At 51.0% G+C, this 19,978-nt stretch overlaps 10 protein-coding genes across 10 annotated transcripts; 5 read left to right on the forward strand and 5 right to left on the reverse strand.

Annotated features, from left to right (window-relative positions):
• Window positions 1-1,058: 1,058 nt before the first annotated feature.
• On the reverse strand, window positions 1,059-2,201 carry COCMIDRAFT_2398 (uncharacterized protein; the record flags this gene model as incomplete). The annotated part of the gene is made up of 4 exons (XM_007686495.1): window positions 1,059-1,450; window positions 1,508-1,587; window positions 1,650-1,949; window positions 2,011-2,201. 4 exons carry the CDS (start codon window positions 2,199-2,201, stop codon window positions 1,059-1,061), a joined length of 963 nt encoding a protein of 320 aa, XP_007684685.1.
• A 783-nt stretch (window positions 2,202-2,984) lies between these two features.
• Window positions 2,985-3,528, forward strand: COCMIDRAFT_86493 (uncharacterized protein; the record flags this gene model as incomplete). Its single annotated transcript, XM_007686568.1, has 2 exons — window positions 2,985-3,098; window positions 3,175-3,528. The coding sequence occupies 2 exons, from the start codon at window positions 2,985-2,987 to the stop codon at window positions 3,526-3,528; spliced, it is 468 nt and encodes a 155-aa protein (XP_007684758.1).
• A 705-nt stretch (window positions 3,529-4,233) lies between these two features.
• COCMIDRAFT_23510 (uncharacterized protein) lies at window positions 4,234-4,605 on the forward strand (the record flags this gene model as incomplete). Its single annotated transcript, XM_007686513.1, has 1 exon — window positions 4,234-4,605. The coding sequence occupies one exon, from the start codon at window positions 4,234-4,236 to the stop codon at window positions 4,603-4,605; it is 372 nt and encodes a 123-aa protein (XP_007684703.1).
• A 653-nt stretch (window positions 4,606-5,258) lies between these two features.
• COCMIDRAFT_86373 (uncharacterized protein) lies at window positions 5,259-5,607 on the forward strand (the record flags this gene model as incomplete). Its single annotated transcript, XM_007686569.1, has 2 exons — window positions 5,259-5,502; window positions 5,543-5,607. 2 exons carry the CDS (start codon window positions 5,259-5,261, stop codon window positions 5,605-5,607), a joined length of 309 nt encoding a protein of 102 aa, XP_007684759.1.
• Window positions 5,608-9,123: 3,516 nt separating this feature from the next.
• On the reverse strand, window positions 9,124-11,119 carry COCMIDRAFT_2402 (uncharacterized protein; the record flags this gene model as incomplete). Its single annotated transcript, XM_007686496.1, has 2 exons — window positions 9,124-9,232; window positions 9,315-11,119. The coding sequence occupies 2 exons, from the start codon at window positions 11,117-11,119 to the stop codon at window positions 9,124-9,126; spliced, it is 1,914 nt and encodes a 637-aa protein (XP_007684686.1).
• Window positions 11,120-11,734: 615 nt separating this feature from the next.
• On the forward strand, window positions 11,735-12,347 carry COCMIDRAFT_86625 (uncharacterized protein; the record flags this gene model as incomplete). The annotated part of the gene is made up of 2 exons (XM_007686570.1): window positions 11,735-12,005; window positions 12,163-12,347. 2 exons carry the CDS (start codon window positions 11,735-11,737, stop codon window positions 12,345-12,347), a joined length of 456 nt encoding a protein of 151 aa, XP_007684760.1.
• A 137-nt stretch (window positions 12,348-12,484) lies between these two features.
• On the reverse strand, window positions 12,485-16,489 carry COCMIDRAFT_86444 (uncharacterized protein; the record flags this gene model as incomplete). Its single annotated transcript, XM_007686571.1, has 1 exon — window positions 12,485-16,489. One exon carries the CDS (start codon window positions 16,487-16,489, stop codon window positions 12,485-12,487), a length of 4,005 nt encoding a protein of 1,334 aa, XP_007684761.1.
• Window positions 16,490-16,911: 422 nt separating this feature from the next.
• Window positions 16,912-17,546, forward strand: COCMIDRAFT_23515 (uncharacterized protein; the record flags this gene model as incomplete). Its single annotated transcript, XM_007686514.1, has 2 exons — window positions 16,912-17,335; window positions 17,395-17,546. 2 exons carry the CDS (start codon window positions 16,912-16,914, stop codon window positions 17,544-17,546), a joined length of 576 nt encoding a protein of 191 aa, XP_007684704.1.
• A 1,176-nt stretch (window positions 17,547-18,722) lies between these two features.
• Window positions 18,723-19,075, reverse strand: COCMIDRAFT_33817 (uncharacterized protein; the record flags this gene model as incomplete). Its single annotated transcript, XM_007686534.1, has 2 exons — window positions 18,723-18,958; window positions 18,991-19,075. 2 exons carry the CDS (start codon window positions 19,073-19,075, stop codon window positions 18,723-18,725), a joined length of 321 nt encoding a protein of 106 aa, XP_007684724.1.
• Window positions 19,076-19,167: 92 nt separating this feature from the next.
• Window positions 19,168-19,701, reverse strand: COCMIDRAFT_23516 (uncharacterized protein; the record flags this gene model as incomplete). Its single annotated transcript, XM_007686515.1, has 1 exon — window positions 19,168-19,701. The coding sequence occupies one exon, from the start codon at window positions 19,699-19,701 to the stop codon at window positions 19,168-19,170; it is 534 nt and encodes a 177-aa protein (XP_007684705.1).
• Window positions 19,702-19,978: the final 277 nt, after the last annotated feature.

Here is a 19,978-nt window from a genome sequence, read left to right on the forward strand (position 1 = left end):
GGCCTCTGGAAGATCACTGTCTGGCACTGAAGTGCCTGGCTTGAGCCAGCCATAGAGCTTGTAAAAATCATTAACATGATTGGAGTATCTCTTCTTATCGATGTTTGGGGCTTTTGTTGGTGTTCCAGTTGATGCTGAAAGGGAGGACGTTGGGATGAGGGATGTAGTGGCTCTGCCGACATTGCGGTGGGGTACCGCTAGACAACAAGATATGAGCCCTAAGAGCAAAGCACCGTTGAGAGACACCATCTTGAGGTACTTTTTGAGACTAGATGGCTATATTTCATTCAAATATATAGTTTCAGGCAGGGTTATCTAATCTGTCCCTTGTTCATCTCGAACTCATGGATGGTGCTCATGAGCGGGCCGGTGACCGGTTTGCGTAGCATGAGATACGTTGGTGTTACCGAAGGATGGTAGCTACTATTGGATCTCATGTAAGAGGAAGGTGCATGGTGTCTAGAACAGCTTTCACGTAGTCGTTTGCTGTATGTCCTAGTGAAGTGTTGTGGCGTACTGAGTACTTTGTGGAGTGATAGCCCAATGGCTGCCAGCGCCTAGATGGAGCCTCGCATGCAACAAGCTACCGATTGCTTTGTTTAGCTCATTGTACATGTCTTGGAATATTGGAACCAGTGACTTGTAATATATTGGCGTTGGTGTGGCATTGCGGCGCACCGGAGGATTCTCGAGGTGGCCACAGCTAGAGATTAGCGAGGTCTAAAGATGCAGCCGAACTGCATATGTCGTACGTTCAGCTGAATGCCATGATGCAGTCGACTGTTGCCTCGGGAATACTCGCGTCTTTAATCTTTTGCGAGCGTCCGGGAAACCCGCCCCAGCCGGTTCTATATCAGACTAGATGTTCACGGCCCAATGCAGATAACGGTCAACACTTGCTCGCAAGTAAAGTAAAAAGAAGCAAAACAACGCTTGGAGGGGCTTTTTCATTTGGGCCACGGGACTCAACCCCTCGTGTTGCTCTCAAGCTGGTATTCAATTCCATCTATGACATGTAGCACCTGTCCACCTTGCCGTCACCACGTGCTTTCCTATACCTACCTGCCCATGCTATTAATCATCTCCCTCTGGGTGGCGCGGTCCTTGTTGGCCTGGCTGAGCGACTGGAGACTCCGTAGGTCTCCAACAACATCCTTGGCCTTGCCAAAGTAGACTTCTTGAAGCAGATTGCGCATCTTGAGCTCCATGTCTTCTACCATCTTGCCAATGTTGGCGACATGCGAGGTGTCATCCTCAACAGCCATGTCGGCTTCAACCTGGCGTACCATGTTGCCGGAGAGGTCGAGGCCGCCGAGTGCTTCGCTGTCGGTGCCGAGAGAGAGGATGACGGTCGATGTGAGCTTGTAGTGCGATGTCCGAGCGCGATCTTGGGCATCGAAGACGTGGATGCTGTCCCAGCTGCCGGAGCTCTTCGGGGTGGGGCTGACGGCTGTTGTCTGTCTGTCAGTGTCTACTTAGCAACGCAGATCTAAGGCGGCATGCATACACTTTTTCAGCAGCACACAGCCAGCAAAGCCATCGTCCATATCCCACAGATAAACACTGGATATTCCGCCCTCAAAGTACCTGCCCGCGTCAGTTACCACGACCCCGCCATAGCCACGTCCCCACCCCCGCATGCAACTCACAGTTCTCTGTAGACGTCAAAAGCCTCGTTTGCCTTGACCTCCATCTTACGGACACGATCACTAGGCGTGACACCCTCGTCAATGGGCGGCTCGAACTCGTTGCTCCACGGACTGCGCCAGCTGTCACCGTCGCGGTTGTAATCACAGCACAGAAAGTCGCGCTTCGTCTTTGAGCACTTCTTGACCGTCAGGGGAATGTCGACCGACTCGAGCAGGTCCTCTTCGAGCGAGGGATTGAGCTGGATAATGTGGTCGACATTGCGCTTGACGTCCTTGGGGTCCAGCCGGCGGAGGAGGTCGCTGCAGCTGTGTTAGCTAGAAGAGCAAGTCAAGTGCGCGTGCAAAAGAAAGAATGGCGTACAGAGCGCTATCAATGGGATCCGCCATTCTGCTGTGCTTTGCCAGGAAATAGGCGGGCGAGATCAAGGGCGGGTTGCTTGAGTATTGTCGACGAGTGCCAGCGCCTTCGAATGTCTCGAGCCCCGGCGATTCGGCCGCTTGGATTGGGCGCTGCTCGCGCGAGTCATGCGCATCCCCGCCGGGGTAGCTCATGGCCTCGACCTCTGATGGACAATCTCACCTCTGCTTCGATTTTGATATTTGTGAATGTGGATACTGTTGGAATCGGTGGTAGTATTTATATTCGGAATTTCCAGCATCGTCCATGACTTTGGTGGCAGCTGTGACTTACTCACTTCACTCTGCGGCAATTGCGCCCTTCACCATCTACCAGAAAACAGAGACTGCTATGCAAGATAGAAAGGCACCGATAAACACCAAGCGACGAGCGTTCATCGCGCAAGTTCTGGGTAGTCCTTCTCTCTTACTTTCTCTACAAGCCAATCGCATGCTGGAGGTTTGCTTCCCACACCGATAACATTCCTTACTACCAGCGCGAGCAGACTAGAATATTCGTCTTGAAATACACAGTACAGGACATATTTGGGACACATTACAGTAGTTTGTAATAGTAACTTTGTATAAATTCTTTCCGCCATCTTGCTTGCATGCCAAATGCGGATGCAAACGATGGCATCTCACTTTCACTCTGCCTGCAAACTTTGCACGCCAGTGCACCTGTCATCACCTAAGCAACCGTGGGCAGCATGTATGAACCTCTCACAGTGATTATAGAGGTGAGTTTACATTTTGGCGTGCATATGTAGCTCATCTGCGGCATCACAGTGCACTCACTTTCACTGCCTGTCAACGACTTCATCGCGCTAGCGGGCCTCGTCAGACGTATTTACTGTCCACCTGCATCTCTGCACTTCTCCACTTCCTCCGTCTCATACAAACACTTTCAAAACATCACCCAGCTTCAACACCAACAACATGTCTGACACCGACAAAACTACTACTGCCAATGGCTCTGTTGCCCAGTTCACCGACCGTGAGCTCCAACTCCTGGGTTGGGCTATGCAGTCACTCAAGTCTGGTCCTCCAGAGGTAAGTTACTACGATCTTGTTTCAAGCATGCCTTTTGTTTGCCATCTCCCTACACCATGCTAACTTCCATCAAAAGATCGACTACGATAAGCTTGCTGCCTTTGCTGGCATGAGCAATCCGCGCTCTGCCAGCAACGCCTGGGCCAAGATCAAAGTCAAATTGATCATCCCTGCTGCCGACGGCACTGTTCCACCCACTCCAAAGAAGGCTCCTCGCGCCAAGAAGGCCGCTGCCCCTAAGAAAGAGGGCGACGAAGCCAATGGAGATGTCACCCCCAAGGCCACACCTCGCAAGCGTGCTTCCAAGAAACAGGAGGTCGACGGCGATTCTTCCCCCAAGAAGAAGCCTGCTCGTGGCAAGGCGGCTCCTAAAGAAGAAGAAGAAGGTGAGTGCTTGTTCAGATACGTCATGCAACTCCTGCAATGCTGATTCCATTTAGTTATCAAGTCCGAGCCTGACGAGGCTGAGGACTCCGCAGACATCGATGCTATCGGATCTGATGAGGAGATCATCACTGAGGCCTAAAAGCGTCCAAGAACTCCAAGGTAAGCCAAAAATTAATCCTCTCCACTGCTCACTCACTGACGCTACAAAGTGCTTTTCTTTACCAACGCAGCCTGTGCATCGCATATGGCTATTTGCGGCATGATCTAGCTAATTGCTTTGGGTCGCGGCATAGTATAATCAAGCGATGGTACACAGGTCAATAAAAGTCTTTTCTTGCTATCATACGGAGTTTGAACACATGGGGCAATGGGGCAATGGAAATTCACGGCTGAGCAACTTATCACGAAGGAAAATGGACACTCCAATTTGACTCGTCCCACCATTATAGTTGTAGTAGAAACTGCGCGACTTCAATGCAAATAATTATCGAAAATGCTCGCCCTTCTTTATGGTATCCTAAGATTTGTGCAAGAGTGTTCACATTCATCTTGCTGACAGCAAAGCATACCACATAGCAACCCAACGCGTCGTGTCCAGGAATCAAGTATGCGCTATATGCTGATTCACTTTCACTTCTTTCAGCTCGCGTAACCCAACAACTGAGCCAACCCCACTAAGAATTTTCCCCTCCATCTCTTCAAATACTTGTCAATTCTTCTCATACTCGCAAAGTCCACGCTATCAACCATGTCAGATTACACAGTCGCCATGGCCAACAGCTACTCGACGCTGATCGACTGGCTACTGGCCTTAATCAGCATTAGCGTCTGTAGCATCCTTCTCTTCCTAATATTCCTCGTCGTCATCTGTTTCTGGATCGTCATCGCCATGATCAATTTCTTCACCATCACCCTCTTTATGGCACTTCTTATTACCATCAGTATCTTGGTAAATATTCGTGGAAGTGAAGAGCCTCAGGGATATCACCGAATTCAAGACATCTACGTCGCTGACACGCCCTTACTTATTACGACTGATATGCTACCATCCGCATCTACCAGCCTGACGCTCAATCCGAAACGGTCGCGGAACCAATCTGGCAAGCGACAAAAGAGATGAACACTAGTCACTGCCCCTGATTGAAGAGCCTGCCACTGGGATAAGAGGAGACACCTTATAATCAAGCACACTACACGTGCGAATAACCCTATCACCATACCAAAATCAGTTTCTCTAACAGGTTCTGCAGATATCGACGTACTATCCAGGGAAGCCATCCGATTCATGCAACAACGAAGATAGCAGGGAAAGGATGCGCGATAGGGTCGCCCATCAGGTGCAGCTTCAGAGTGTCGAGATGGCTTTTGTTTCCTGTAACTATCTCGAGATAAGACAGTTTTGCTATGTTGTTCCACTCCAAACGTCGGTACCTGCGACATTCCCATCTAGCAAGTCTCTGCCTATTCCAGCAGCTTCTTCAGTTACCCATGTAGCTCAGAACTCAAAAACCCCAATCTCTTGCGACAACCTCTCGAGTGAAACCTGACCTCTGCTGTCGCTGAATCTCGTGAAGCAGCAGCGATCCACGAGGCAAATCTCACAAAGTGGAATAAAGCAAAGACCACCCTGTCATGACAGCCGTGTTTGTGCAGGCCAAGACAGTATTTATACTGCTGAGGCATGTCGTTCCCCTCATTTCTTTCTGCTTACTCCAGACGAGCTCCACGACTCATATTTCCAAAGTGACTTTCAAGAGACAGGACTTATTCATCATGCCGTCGCAGAAGACTTTATCAAGCTCCAGTTTTTCTGGTAGAACGAGCTCTAACGTGACCAACCACGGCACCAACAATGAGGCAAGGCCCCGGACCGCTCGGAATACCCGCCACCGCGCTGACCGTGTTGTTCAGGGAAACCACTGGTGCACGCGTGAAGCTAGCATCAACGACGTGAACTCGAACCCTTACCATTACTCCAACAAGGATGGTTCATACTATTACAGCAACTCCAATGTAGGTCCAGGAAGAACGGCGGTGTAGACGTGTACTGATATAAGACCAGGGCTCGAAATACTTCAACGACGGTAAGGGAGGCGCATGGTATATCCCTCCTCCCAAATAAAATATAGCAGTACTTGCAAAGCAACGTCTTGGTTGAGTGGAAAGGCTTCCAGATACAACAGATGAGCAAAGAAGAGGAAGGCATAGATGCATATTGTACATAGCATGCGAGACCTGTACCATATCCTAATAACACGACACCTCAGCCCATGTACCTTGCACGCCATCCCGACTGGGCAATATGCACCAACGACGCCCATAGCGGCACGCCTTGGTGCCCCATCTGCGTCATGTCCCCCTTTCAGCACCACCACCAACACCACCGCTCACAAACGCACGCACGGGAACTCCTCCTACGTCATCAAGCCGTCTCCGCTCCAGAAAACCTCCGAGTTCGCATACCACTTGCCGATCCACATTCACCCCCATATTACCGCATACAGCAAGTGTAGAAAACAGGCGTGAAATGGTTATATTAAGTCTCGTCCACCCCGCTCACCCCCTCAAACTGTAATCGGGGGGATCAAGCCCAAAAAAACAGGGTGTGCATCTGTCCGCTGAGCACACACACACACACACTCACACGCGTGCGCGCGTGCACACCCCTCGGACATACCACGGAAATACCAAGGTCCGGTCACACACCGGTACTTTAGTTAGTTAAACTATTAGCAGACTAGTATAGGAGCAGTAATCAGCCCCCAGCTTCGGCACTTTTCCCATTTGTCTCTCTCTCTCCTTCAGCCTTATTTCAGGCCAGGGGGGGGGGACACACGGGACAAGAGCGAAAAAATTAAGCTCGACACTTTGACACGCGGACCGTCTCGTACATATGGTGCAGAAACGAACGCACAGGCTGAAGGGAAGGGTGGGCACGGTGGTTTTTTCCTACAACAAGTAACTGTGGATTGTAGGCGCCCATCTTGGCCTTGAGGAAATTTCCCAAACGAGGAGGCTGTGGAATATAGGGCGCGTGCTTGGTAGTTACAAAGGAAAGCTTGTCTTGGACGATGGTTTCGTTTGGGTGAAGGACCACGTTACATGGAGGAAAGGTTTTTTTGGCGGTGCTTTTCCAATTGTACCGCGTGACGGGAATAGAGTTTGTGGGAAATTGGAAAGTAGATTAAATTCGGTCTTGGGGGGCTCGTGTTTCTTTCCTGTCTGTCTGTCTTTTTGCTGTCAAAGACTAACAGGGCGTGGTGTGAGATAGCTCATGTACGGCGTGTACTTACGGTGTATGACGAAACAACGAATAAAAAAACGCACCGACTATCGTCAAAGTCCATGGTGTTTTTACCCAAAGGAGTAGGTGTGGAAAAGAGGCTCATGGCTTGTCAGACTTGGCTTTCTCTTCAAACACCAAAAAACGGACAAAGCGTTTTTTACGAGTAGTTTAATGCGTCAGGCAGGTGTGGAAAATAGGCGTACAGAGCCTCTTTCGTTGCGTAGTCATGCTAGCGGAGCCTGTGACGATCGGTATCCATGTTGTGACGATCATGTTGCTTTTTCACTGCACCATGACATGGCATATGCGACGTTGGACATTGGTCGGGACAATGTTATCAAATTCTCCGACTTGACTCGCGGGAGAGATTCTGGACTTTGTCGGAGAATTTTAAGCGCATCTTTTGCCATCTGACATGTGCAAATGTCATGTATACCTACATACCTTTTTTTTAAATCATAGAACATTGAAAATACTGCAATACTACGTATGAATGAGTGGATTTAATGTGTATGTATTTCTGTCTGTCGTCTGCAGAAAATCGATCCAAAAAGCCACGAAATCAGCACTGTCCCCAGCATACACCGCAAAACATCCATTGCAGCAGCCACGTCTCACGCGGGTGATACACGTCAACTCACGCCGCCCAAAAACAAAAGCACGGTGTACACCTTGGCTTACCCAGAACGGCAGCCATGAAAAGTAGGCGTATTCCTTCGCTTTATCTTGCATATTTTCGGCCAGCACTTCAAGCCCTAAATTAACTCATTCTACCCAATCTCTGAAAAAAGAGATTGGGAAAACCCAAAAAGAAAGGGCCGAGCAGTAAGCAGAAGGATAAGCGGAGAGAGCACGGTTGCAGTCAACATCTTCGAGAAGCCTTGGCTTCCGCAAGTGGAGGGATGGCAAAGGAAAAGAAAATGACGCACGTATCACGAAAACCCAAAAATCAATCTAAAAAGGCAAAAAAAATACACCAAAGATAGCAAAGACCAGGCTTTCCATCGTGTTTAACCACGAAGAGTAAAAGTAGAGCAAGATACGAGAGAAAAGGCTTGGTGATTATACTGGATTGAGTAGGCATCGAAAATAGGCGTGTAGCTTCTCCTCATTCAAAACATGGCCACCCCCTCCCGTCCCCTCTTCCTCACCCTTCTCCACTCCCCGATCCCAACTGCCCGCTGCCCGCTCTACCTTCCCCTCATCCCGATGAAGCCGGCAAAAGTTTTTTTTTCTCGCCTCATTCTTATCCTGAGGAAATGATCCTGTGGTTATCTCATTGTTGACACAGTAAGAACTGCGAATTGCATGGCTCCGAGGATATAGATGTACGGTAGTTACGCAGGTGGTAGTGGGTAGTGTACTTCACATGCACATTGGACGTTGGATTATGCAAGTAAGGTGCATATTTGCTTCAACACGTGCATGCACCTACACACCTCCACGTTTCTCCCACCACCACCACCACCACCACCCGCACCCCTCTACATAACAATTTCATACAATGCCATAGAATAGAATAGCAAAGAGAAATAAAATAAAACAAAACAAAACTCCCCAAATTCCCCAAACGCCCGCATCCCCGCCACACCTCGTATCAACTAAATCACAGACACAAACCTCCCCCCCCCCACACCCCAATCCCATCCCAAGCCAGACAAAAAGCCCAAAACCTACCAAATCCAGTAACCCATCGAAAACAGGCGCACGTCTTGTGTCTTCTTGGAACAAAGCTTGTCTCTCGCCCCTCACGAATAGGAAGCGCGCGGAGGAAGGACAAGACCTGGAAGCGCACGCCTGTCCATAGTCAACGTTTTCTTTTTTGCCGTCTTGTCTTTGGCCTAGTAGGGATACCTTGATCCCCTGTTTTTGAATGGGTTCTCGGCGATGGAGTCTAAGAGGAGAGAAAGAGAGAGAGGGGGGGGGGGGTCCCATGACGTATGTTTGTGAAGAGGGAAGAGGGATACGGGCCGATGAGGCAGAAAGCGGGTTTTACGAGGTTAGGAGGGGGTGGGGGTAATGGGGTTGAGCCGAGTGGGTGACACTGTATATGGACTTGGGGAGTTGTAGAGGAAGAGAAGAGAGGGGTGATGACGATGATGGTTTATGGATATGAAGGGTCATGTTCGTATATATCAAAACTACTCCATAGCCCCCGAATGTTGCTGGCAACAACCTTGAATTTCCGAATCTGATAAGCACGAGAAAAGTGATTGTTGTACTTGTAAATCCATCAAGAAAGAAATAGAAAACGCCTAAGCTATGCTGGAAAAAAAGATGGTCTTTCTACGAATCAAGCAAAACAAACATGTTATTTCGTAAAGAGAAAAAAAAGAGACGAGGACATGGGAATCAGAGCTCATCACGGGTAGGAATACGAATTTCCCAAGACTTAGGACCAGGCACAAAGCCCATCCACCAATTGTACGCACGGCGCATCTCGAGAATGAAGATCTTGGTACTGTTTTTCGTTAGCATGCCATTTCCCCTGAAATTACGAACCGCGTGTGTGTGTGTGTGCGGAGGGGAATATATAGACTTACAATCGGCCTGGAATTTGTGTCCACTGGTACAATATATAGTAAACGGTGCGTTTGACGAGGTTAAACTCTGCCTTGACTTCATCCCACGCAGACATATTCCTTGCATCCCAATCGCGTTGGAACGAAGGAATTTCTTCATCGCCCGTAAGTACGTTAATAGGTTTCGTCTCCTCGGCTTCAAGCGCGAGCTTCGTTTTCAAGGCGCCAGAGTCGGTCTTGGGGACTGCGGATGCAGCACCCTTGGCCACACCTTCTCGCTCGTCAATCATGCGCCGGAACTCTTTGATCGCGGATAGAGAATGCGAAAGGCGGTTCATGGTGTTGATGAGGGCGACGAGCTCGGTGCGGCGAAGAGGTGGGTCCTTGGAAGAATCGTGCTCGTCGAATTCGAAAAGCACCTTGAGCGCTGTTCCGTAGCCGTTGGTCTGGAGCTTACCCCAAAGACGGCACTTGTCGCAACCAACACAGTCCATGATTCTGCTTACATTCCTGAAGCGGTTGCGGAAGTCCTCTTTTAGGGCTACGGTGTCGGGATCCTGGAACATGATCGTCTCGTCGAAAATCTCGGGGCCAGAGGGGAGCGCCGAGGCAAGACGGAGGACAGAGTTCTTGGTGCGGAGATCTTGCTCAGGGTCCTCGGAACAGAATGAGTAGTCGGAAATGTGCTGCCTGATCTTACCGACTGCACGCATAACCAAGGCATAGTTGAAGTAAACATTGGAGATGCGCTCTGGGTGGTTGTGGAGGCGCTCTTCATAGCACGTCAGGTTAGGTCCCCACTGACCGGTCTTCTGGTCGAGGTAGTCCCAGCACAAGTGCGTAGATATGGACGCATGCATACCCGAGATGACACGATGGAAGACGCGCTTCTCCAGGCAGGTATCATCGAATTCAACAGGGTCAAGGCTGTTTACCGGTGATCCGTGGGCAATGGCAGACTGGAACTTCTGCTTTTGGCCCTGCTCTTGGATGACGTTCCGGAGCTGGTTAGCCGCTTGCATCTGTTGTTGGTTCCCAAAGGCGCCAAAAGGTGAGTTGGGTGGAGACGACCCGCCGGCCGCTGGTGCATTCTTCGGGGGCTTGCTAAAGCAGTTTTCGCGGTATATGGCCTCCCAGACCTGCTGAGCTCCTACACCTGCGTATCCGGTGAAACGTTCTGGGTTGTCTACCAGCGAGACGTAATCGCCCTTGGCAGTCGCCGACTCATCATCTGGTATACAGTAGTCGCGCTCGTCGCATTCATCGTCGTACTCCACCACACAGCTCTCATCCACGTCCTCTCCCAGTTCTCCCTGTAGTGGCCGCTTGGGCTCTTCCCTCTGCTGCTTCTTCCCTGGATGTTGTGCTGTCGGTCCCTCGAGTTTGCCCAGCTCCTTTGCGCGCCAAACCAGTGGTATGTCCTCCTCATTGTCTAGCGTATTGACCGCACATGCCACGTTCCCGCACATGCCATTCTCGTCGTCCCAGAAGGGGCATTTCTTGCTGTACAGGCTCAATCGGTAATGTGAGAAGAAGTCGGTGTTTTGAGTAATGGATTGGAGGTAGGGCTGTATAGCGTCGTTTAGTTGCTCGAGGGTGCTGTAGCTTGCGCAAGCGTCTGATACTATGGCTCCCGGCGATATCTGGAACGCAGGTTTAGCACTCTGGCCCTGGGCCCGAGTCGGTGTACATGAAGATGGATTGCTTACGTCGCAAACGTTTGGAGGAGGACTTTGCGCCTTTGAAGGCGCAGCATGGCTTGTAGCGTGTGCACTACCCAACAGCGCAAAGACTGTCAGGTAGAAGACATGCGCCGCTGAGCGCATTGTGGTGTAACTGCGGTCGTACTACTAGTCCTCCGATCAGCAAACGTTTGCAACAGAGCGTCTCCGCGACGTGTGTAGATGCCAAACTTACAATCAACCGTATCCCAGGTATATGAGGTCCCCCGGGAAATTAGCGGCCGAGGAATCGTGTGGGGAATGCGAAGAGGCCAGCGTGTAGGTATCAAAGAAGGCGATTATCCCAGCGAGGATCCTGGCTGTGGCTGTGCGGGTTATGCTCTGTTTGGGAATTTCAGACTCGAAGCAGATTAATTTCTTGACCGGACACCGATCTTGGCCCGAAACCCACAAAAGGGAGGAAGAGCCAAACGCAGAAGGAGCGAGTATAATATATTAAACTCATACCCCGGCTCATGGTTTCTAATCACACGTTGATGGGGCCACTGCAGCTTGTAGCAATGTGGCCTATTACTTAGCAGAGTGTGGCGGTGGACCCTGATGGACCGACCCTTGCAGGCAGCCAGAGGGGGCAAAGACATGAGGCAAAGACGGACCATTCTTTGTCCACCGCTGCTTGAATGAAACGCATCAACACTCGCACAAAACACTAAGAGATAACAAATCCTTCTGCGCCGCCTGCCTCGTCCTCTCCAAGCCATGGCCGAACCTACTACACAGCAACCCACTGGAAGTTGGACCGACGCCTTCCCCGCTCCCCGTATCACTGCGCCTGCCATATCACGCGATGAGGCCCTGTCAGATCTCTCGTCTCCCAATCTCCTCATCGTAGACGTGCGGCGCACCGACTATGAGGGTGGCACGATAAGAGGAAGCATCAACCTGCCTGCACATTCGTTTTACCTGAACAGGGGTGTCTTATACGATCTGTGCAGGCGCGCCGGCGTCACCAGAGTTGCTTTTTACTGCGGTGAGTCTATCATTTTTCGTCCCAACGTGATGCTTAGATGGAAAAACAAGGCGCGAGTGGCGTGAGTTGCATGCCACCTGGAAGCCTGCCTTGCTGAAATACGAATGCTGCATACGTGTGCACAAGTTTGTAGACAATGTCGGCTGAGACGCACCAGGGTCATCTAACGGGAGAGGGCCAAGATGTTCGGGCTGGTTCGCAGATTACATTGCCGAAAAGGGCGATGACAAAATCAAGTCGTTGACTTTGGCTGGTGGCATCAAAGGTTGGGTCAAGGCTGGCGAACCTTTTACGCAGAACATGGACGCCTTCGAACCAGAGTATTGGAAGCAATTCGACTAAGATTTACGAAGAATCATTACAGGGTATCAGTCATATTAGTGCTCTATCGTGTGAGAAGTTGGTCTTTTACACAATCCCTGTACACCTACACTATTTCTAACCACAAACCAACGCGTGCCCCCGTCATATGGGTTTCTTCATTCGTCATCTGTATCATCATCAATTATCCGTCTAGCCCTCTTCCTGGGAAAGGCAGGTTCATCATCCTCCAATTCAGAAGCCGAATCCACAACCACCAATTGCTTCCTGCTCGCACCTGCCACAGGTTTAGCGAGCGGTGCGTCGTCATCGCTATCACTACTGACAACTGCGTCATCGTCTGAAGCGTCGCTCGTAAAAATCTTCTGTCGTTTCGGGGTCCTCTTGGCGCGGCCGGCCTTGACAACTGCTTGTGTTCCTGCTCCGAGGCCAGAAAGGTCAAGACTGGGTAGACTCGAAGTTGGAGCTACCTCTTCTTCCTCGCCCTCAACAATGAAGCTGGCAAGCTCAGAGTCTAGCAAATATGCCTGTGTATCTTGGGGCTCATCCTCACCCAACGTGTCATCCGATCCAATTGTATCGGCTTGAGATGCAACTCGGAATCGAGGGTCTGTTGGCGGCGGGGAAGATTCATTGCCCTCTTGAGCGAGTCTAGATACACGCCAATTAGGCGTCTTTGTTCTTGGGGTTTCGTCATCCACTATTGACTGATTGACAGGTGTTTGTGTGACAGCACTAACTTTCTGTGTGCGGCCACGAGGTGCTGGAGTCTGTGGCGTCTTCGGAACCACATTCTCCTTCGATCTTGGCAAAGGTTTCTCTTTCGGCTTTGGTATCGCTCTTTCTTTTAGTTTTGGTATCGCCTTCTCCTTAGGTTTTGCTGGCGCACTTGCTTTCGGGTTTGACACAGATTTTGCCTTTGTCTTAAGCCCTTGGGATGCGGGTTGGTCATCTTCCCACATGTCGTCGTCAATGACAAGTGCTGGTTCTGGTTCCGGTTCCGGGACAACAAGATCGTCCCCAATGTCTGATTCGCAGTCGGAAAAGTGTAAATTGAGTTTGAAACTATCAAGACGACTGTGGTCCATGTCATGCATACGTTGCATCATGGAAGCAAATGCTTGTGTAGCATGACCTGGGCCAACCCGGCGAGCTGAGTAGGGCAAGATCCGTTGTCGCTCAGGGTATTTCCCTAGATCGAGTACATCGACCATGGGAGCATCGTCGTCGTCGAATACCGTCTGGTATCTTTTCTCAAGATCTTGAGTTGCTTCATCGCTGAGAAGTACCTCCTCCAATGAAGGCATTGTGAACGGCTCCTCGCTTGGATAACTAGGTGCGACCGCTTTCTTTCCACGACCTTTTGGCACAATTTCCTCGTCCATCCGACCTGCAGTGACGAAGCCAGTGATGACGTTGTCGGGCATATGGAACTTCTTTTCGGGCTTCTTCGCACGTCGTCCTTTCTTCGGTTCTGGAAGCCAGTCTTGTTGTGAATTTTCAACTGGTATATCCACGATACGCCGGTCGACAACGGGCTTTACATCCGCCGGCAGGATTCTGCGAGATATGTCGTCGTGGAAGTTGAAATGAGTGCCTGCGGCAATAAGTTCTTGCATCTTGAGGTAGCTGTCGTTTGCCTTGTTCGCATCGTTCTCTTCTTTGCCTTGCATTTGGAGCATAACAATTCTTCCCTCACGCTTTCTTCCCGTACGGCCCATTCGTTGCAGCATACGAATAGGCGATGCTTTTGAGTCGTAGCAAATGATGAGATCTACCTCACCGATATCCAGACCCTCTTCGCCGATCGAAGTAGCAATGAGTGTGTTGAATTCGCCATTCTTAAATCTTTCAATAGCCTCTAATTGATCTTTCTGCTTCATGCCTTCTGAGTTTTTCCCGTGTGCTTGTCCGACAAAGATTCGCGGACGAATCATTGGCTCATGTCTCTTCAGAATGCGCGCAATTTCCTCAGCGCTGTCACGAAAATGTGCAAACACCATGATCCTCGTTTGTGAAGAGGCTGCACCATTAACGCCTTGACCGTCTTCTGCATTGACAAAGTGGTCCAGCACGACTTGTTGTAGATACTCCAACTTCGGATGGCCAACAAAGTTTTCATCAGCCATCCACACTTGAAGACGTCCCATGAGCTTCTTCCAGGCATCGCTGTCGAGAACCTGTTTCTTGTATTTTGACTTTGTCTTTGCACTTTCGTCTTGAAATTCCTTCATCTTGATATAGAAAGGACCTACACCATGAAATTTCAAGAGATCCATTCCGTGCGAGATGGATGCAAGAATCGCAAAGATTGTGTGCACAGTGCTTTGGAGGCCCCGATTTGCGTTACGTCCAGCTTCTTGAAACCACTTCTTCTTGGCTTGTTGGCAGCCAAAGGGTGTTAGATCGCGCGGGTCCTTGCTCCAGTATGCATTCAGACCGGCAATTGTATTCACCAAAGGCTGTAGGGCCTCGCTGTAGAGGTCCATGCACATCTCCATCTCGTCCGTATTCTGAAAAACTTGCTTGTCGATCTTGCGCTGATGTACGTAGCTGCATATGTCCATAGAGTTCTCCGTCCGAATCTCCACCTTGGAAATGTCGAGACCGTCGATGACCTTCTGCACGGACTCCACATCTGCTCCAGGAGTGGCTGTCAGTGCCAAGACGCGGAAGCTAGTATTGAAACGTCGGAGGAAGCTAACGACTTCGACATACGCATATGCACCCGTGGCTCGGTGAGCTTCGTCGACCACCAGTAGCACAATCTTTTTTGGATCCGCATATCCAGCCTTCAAATCGTTCAAAAGCGTCTGTGGTGTCATGAAGAAGACTCTCTTTTCCTTCCACTCTTCAGCTCTTAAGCCTGTTTGGACGCCTCCCGTGAGCATTGTGGTATATGAGCGGGGGATACCTGCAATCTTGAAGCAGGCTTCAACTTGCTGGGCTACCAGAGGTTTAGTGGGGGCAACAAAGACGATTTGAGAGTCGACCGTCCATCGGAACCAGTTGAGAATGATAGTCGCGGCAATAAATGTCTTACCAAGACCAGTAGGGAGAGCAACCAATAGGTTGTTGAAAAGGCCTCTTTGAACAATGTTGAACTGATAGTCTCGAATGGTACCCAGATTCGTCGGATAAACCCATGTCTTGATGGCTTCTGGGTTGAGCTTGTGGTGGGTGGGAGGCTCTGCTTTCTGATCAACAACGAAGCTGTAACGCTTGTTCACCTGAGATTGCGATGTACTGTTGTTGGCGCCAACGGATCCAAACAGCGTTGTCTGTCGTAGGCCTGTCTGAGGTGCCACAGGACGCTTGCTAGCACTGGCAGTTTCAGGCTCAGCTTGCTTCTGCGGAGACGAGGACGAAGAAGCGAATGCATCAGATGGAAGGTCGGCTAGGTCTTGTGTGAAGTCATACTCAGGAGTCACAGTGCCTCCCGTACGTTCTGCTAGAACCGGTAATTGAGGAGACTCGTCCAAGTCGATAGTCGAATCGAATAGATCTGGAGATGGTGGTGCTTGTGGGGTTGGCCGAGACGGTATCGACTTTCTACCCGGCAAAGACACGGTCTTGGTTGCATTTAATTCGGGCCCCTTGACTGACCTAGGGGGTTTGTGCACACCTATGGTGGTGGATTGCTTTGCCCATATTGCACCTCTTGGCTTCCAAGGTGGCGAGTGTTCCTGTGGCGGCTGCGTATAAAAGACGTCTGGCAAGTCTATATGCGTAGTTGGAATGTGGATGCGTTCCTGACGCTTATTGGCTGCTGTGGCCTTTGTAGGTGATGCAAAATCTGTTTCAGAAACGTCATTTTCGCCAGATGTCGATGTCGCTTTTTTCCTACGACTCGACGAAGCGGCCTTGCGAGGGGGCGACAGGTTTTCGCTGTCTGGCTCGGACAATGCATGGGCGTCTTCTTGACTACTGTCTTCGCCCTCATCAGAAGACACAAAAGGGCCTTTCCGACGGCTGGTTTGTGCTCTGGTAGAGCTGGATGCTGCTCGCTTGGTCGTACTGCTGGCTCTTTGCCGCTTGACGGACCGTGGGGAAGGTCGAAATGCACGAGCAGTCTCCTCTTCGGCCTGGGTAGCGACGTTCAGGAACTCGGTATCATCAAACTCATCGCCGTAGTCGTCACTGTCGCTGTCACTGTCATCCATGGTGGGTGACGGCCAAGGCAGCAAGGTTTGACAGCGGCGTTGGGGTGAAGGGCACGACGCGTCGGTGTTCAGCGCGTGTGGTAAGATGAATGCGGAAAGGCAGGCTGACCCCTGTAACGGCCGCGGTTTCCCACTTGTAGGGTTCTACCGACGTGCATTCGTATCGTGCTGTCGGGCCGACGGCCGATACCCACCTCGGTATAGTCAAAGCTAATAAAAGGGCTACGAAAGCGTGACTCGCTATGCCCCTATGTAATAACCGGGTTTGCTCAGGCACAATAAAAGCTAGGCTTGCTGCCCCAGATTCTCGTTGCACACGCCCACACTCGTTTCTTTTTGGCTGTACATACTGCTCCATCATCCACGCTCGCTAATTGCTACTTATCCATACTAATTTACGCCACACGCAACCACACGACACAATGAAGTACTCTACCGTCATCCTCTTCGCCATTGGCGCCTCGGCCCAGAGCATCACCACCACCACTGGATCCTCGGCGCCCGCGTCGACTGCGCTCTCATCCGCCGTCCAGTGTGCTATGGCTTGCAATGCAGGCGATGTCAACTGCCAGGCCGCATGCTTGGGCAACGCTCGCCCCAACGCTTCCCAGGTCATCGAGACCAACGAGTGCGCCGCCAAGTGCGACCAGGGCGATGGTTCTCCTGCGGCCACCGATGCTTACTCCAAGTGTGTCGACACTTGCATCACCAACCACTTCCCCAGCAGCCAGACTGCATTCGTCGATAGCCCGGCTGGTGCTGGTGCTGCTGCTCCCAGCAACGCTCCTTCCAGCGGCGCTGCTGCTGGTGCCGGCGCCAACTCTGCTAGGCCCACTACTACCGGAGGTATGTTGCAAAACACTCGGTATTCTGCCTGTGACGATCATCTGCTAACCGTGCACTAGGATCTCAGTCCCCATCTGGCTCTCCTTCTGGCTCTGCCTCTGGATCTGCTGGCCGGCCTTCGTCTACTGCCGCAGCTGGCGCAGCCGACAAGACCTCTGCCCAATTCTTCGGCGCTGGTCTTGCCGGTCTCCTTGCTGTTTTCGCTTTGTAAACGGGGTGACACGCTACGCTTTGCAATGGCCGCATGTTTCTCAAACGCATGGTCGATCAAGGTGATCAGGGCGATCGCCGGGGTCGAGGTTTAATACGAGCATAGTTATTTTGTTTGTTTGATAAACCAACCATTCAAAAGGCTGTTTTTGTAGTAATTGAATTGATTGTCGGTTGTTGATTGTGATTGTGCCCTGCGTAATTGAATCACCATGTTGCTTCTCCACATTTGCCTGACTGTGTGAGCTTGGGTGAAATCGGGTCGTCGCGTGGACGGGGATCCACACTGGGGCTACTAGCGCAGCTAATAAGATGGCCATGGTCCGTGCGTCAATGCAGGTCAGACCGGCATCATCTCGGGCATAGACACACACACACATATGTCATCAGAAGCCCCCATCCAGACCGTGAACTAAGTAATGCCCATTTACCGAGAGAGAAAAAAAGGTTTCACTGCTCGAATACTGTCAATAAGGCGATGAGAAAAAAATGGCTTGTTCGTGTTTTTGGTTTTCGCACGATGAGATTGCCTGTGGTCATCTGATGTCAGAATCATACTGGGTGGTGGAGACGGCCTTGTCCGCGTCTTTTGAGTGGCGGCCACACCCCGGCAGAAAGCAAGTTATTGGGCAGACCTGGTCGTGTGCATAAAACGTCAAAACTCTTGCCGCAGGCCCAGTCTTGGATCAGAGTGGTTGTTCCCGTATACCATATTTGTTCATGCAGAGTGCGGATTGTGGGCTGAGTGTGACGAAATCAGGGCCTGGATAGAATAACGGAAAAGGAGAAGCGCGCGCCACACATGAGTACATGTCAGGAAGTCGCTCGTCAAATGGAAACAAGGCTCCGTCCGTCAGTCTTTTTGGTCCACAGTGTCTGCTGCCGGGATAAGATCAGTAAAGCGCCTATTAGAGGTCGCGTATCTCCGATATATTAGTCTGGCTAGTAGACGTCTACTTGCACCCGCAGCGATCGCTTTGCCACATGGTTTTGGAATTGTCGATTCTCACCTCGAGGCTGGTCTGCACCTATTGGGCACCCTGCCGCACAACTCTTTGGCGTCACCGAGACCACCGGAGTGCTTTCCGTTCTCTAACGTTGCTGCTGCCTGTTTTTCTCCTGCTCAAAGCAGAAAAAATATGTCAAGTCAAACTAGTCCTGTTCCAGGAGTTCAGACTCATGGTTCTTTACTGTCATCCTGATCTGCCCCTGAGGGCCTGTTGGTAATATCCGCAGTCGGGAGCATTTTTGCCACTCCTCGTACGCACTGTTTTTGACCCTGGGACGACGCACCCAGAGATTGCACAATATACGTTGTTCTGTAAGAAGACATGTTGTCCTTTGCGATGTTTGATTGTACCTTTAATTTTCCTATCTCTTCAGACAGGTTTGCCAAGGCCACAAAACTGGCTTCTAATTCATCATGTATGGGTGTCGCAGTGGACTCATGACCATGAGGCATCCGAATACGGTCCTTACGATTCCATCTGCTTCCATGTCAACCAGGACGCTGTCCATACTCCCACACATATTTCATGTCGTTAGTATCACCATAAGCAACTCTCAAGTCGGTGTCACCCACATAGAAGAAGTAATTCCACATTATCGTGTTGTCCCTGTGGTTAAAGCTGCCAGCAATTGGAGGCACTTAGTGATGGGATCACCCTTGTAAGGCCGACTGCGTGTTCCGCAAGCAACCGAGGCACCTTAATCCGAAGCTCTGCTGAATTTTGGCAACGGTGATCTTGACTGGTGTCGGGAACGCGCGAATATGCATTTGACCACGGGCAACTGTTGACAGTGGCATAATGAGTTTGTGCCGACATGGTTCTGCCTTGTTGGATGCTTGAGCAGAAAATGGGCACAGGCTCACGGCTAGATTGCACCCTGGCCGCAACCAGTGTCGTGAGTGGGTGGGCGGCAGTAGTCACAAAGCGAGTGTCGGTAACGATCTGGATTTTGCTGGGCCAGTCGGGCGAATGGGGAGCGGGCAGTGTGACGCTGATGAGGATTTGCTGGCGTGCGGCTGGTGTTTGGAAGGGGGCGGCCAGGGCCCTGCCTACTCTAGTGATGCCGCTGGGTAATCCCGCGAACCGAACGGCTGCATCACCGCTTCGCGGACAGACGTGCGACACAACGGCGAGCGCTCTAAACATGCGGCCTCAACACAACGCAGGTTGGAGATGAACATGGTCGGGCCGTCTGAGACCGGGCTGATGTGGCCCGAGGCAGTGGTTGTGTGTGTAAGAGAGTCATACGCGAGCAAGCTTAGCAGGCCAGCCAGGACCGCGGAAGACATTGTTAGCAATCAACAAGAGCGGCGCGCCATGAGTTTGGCCGTCGCGTGAGCAGCAGGCGCTCGACAGCAACTTGGCCAGCCAGTGTGACGATGGATGTGTGTCGTGGAAGATGCGGCATGCCCATCCACGACTC

This window comes from Bipolaris oryzae (genome assembly GCF_000523455.1).
Source record: "Bipolaris oryzae ATCC 44560 unplaced genomic scaffold scaffold_20, whole genome shotgun sequence".
Lineage (NCBI taxonomy): Eukaryota > Fungi > Ascomycota > Dothideomycetes > Pleosporales > Pleosporaceae > Bipolaris > Bipolaris oryzae.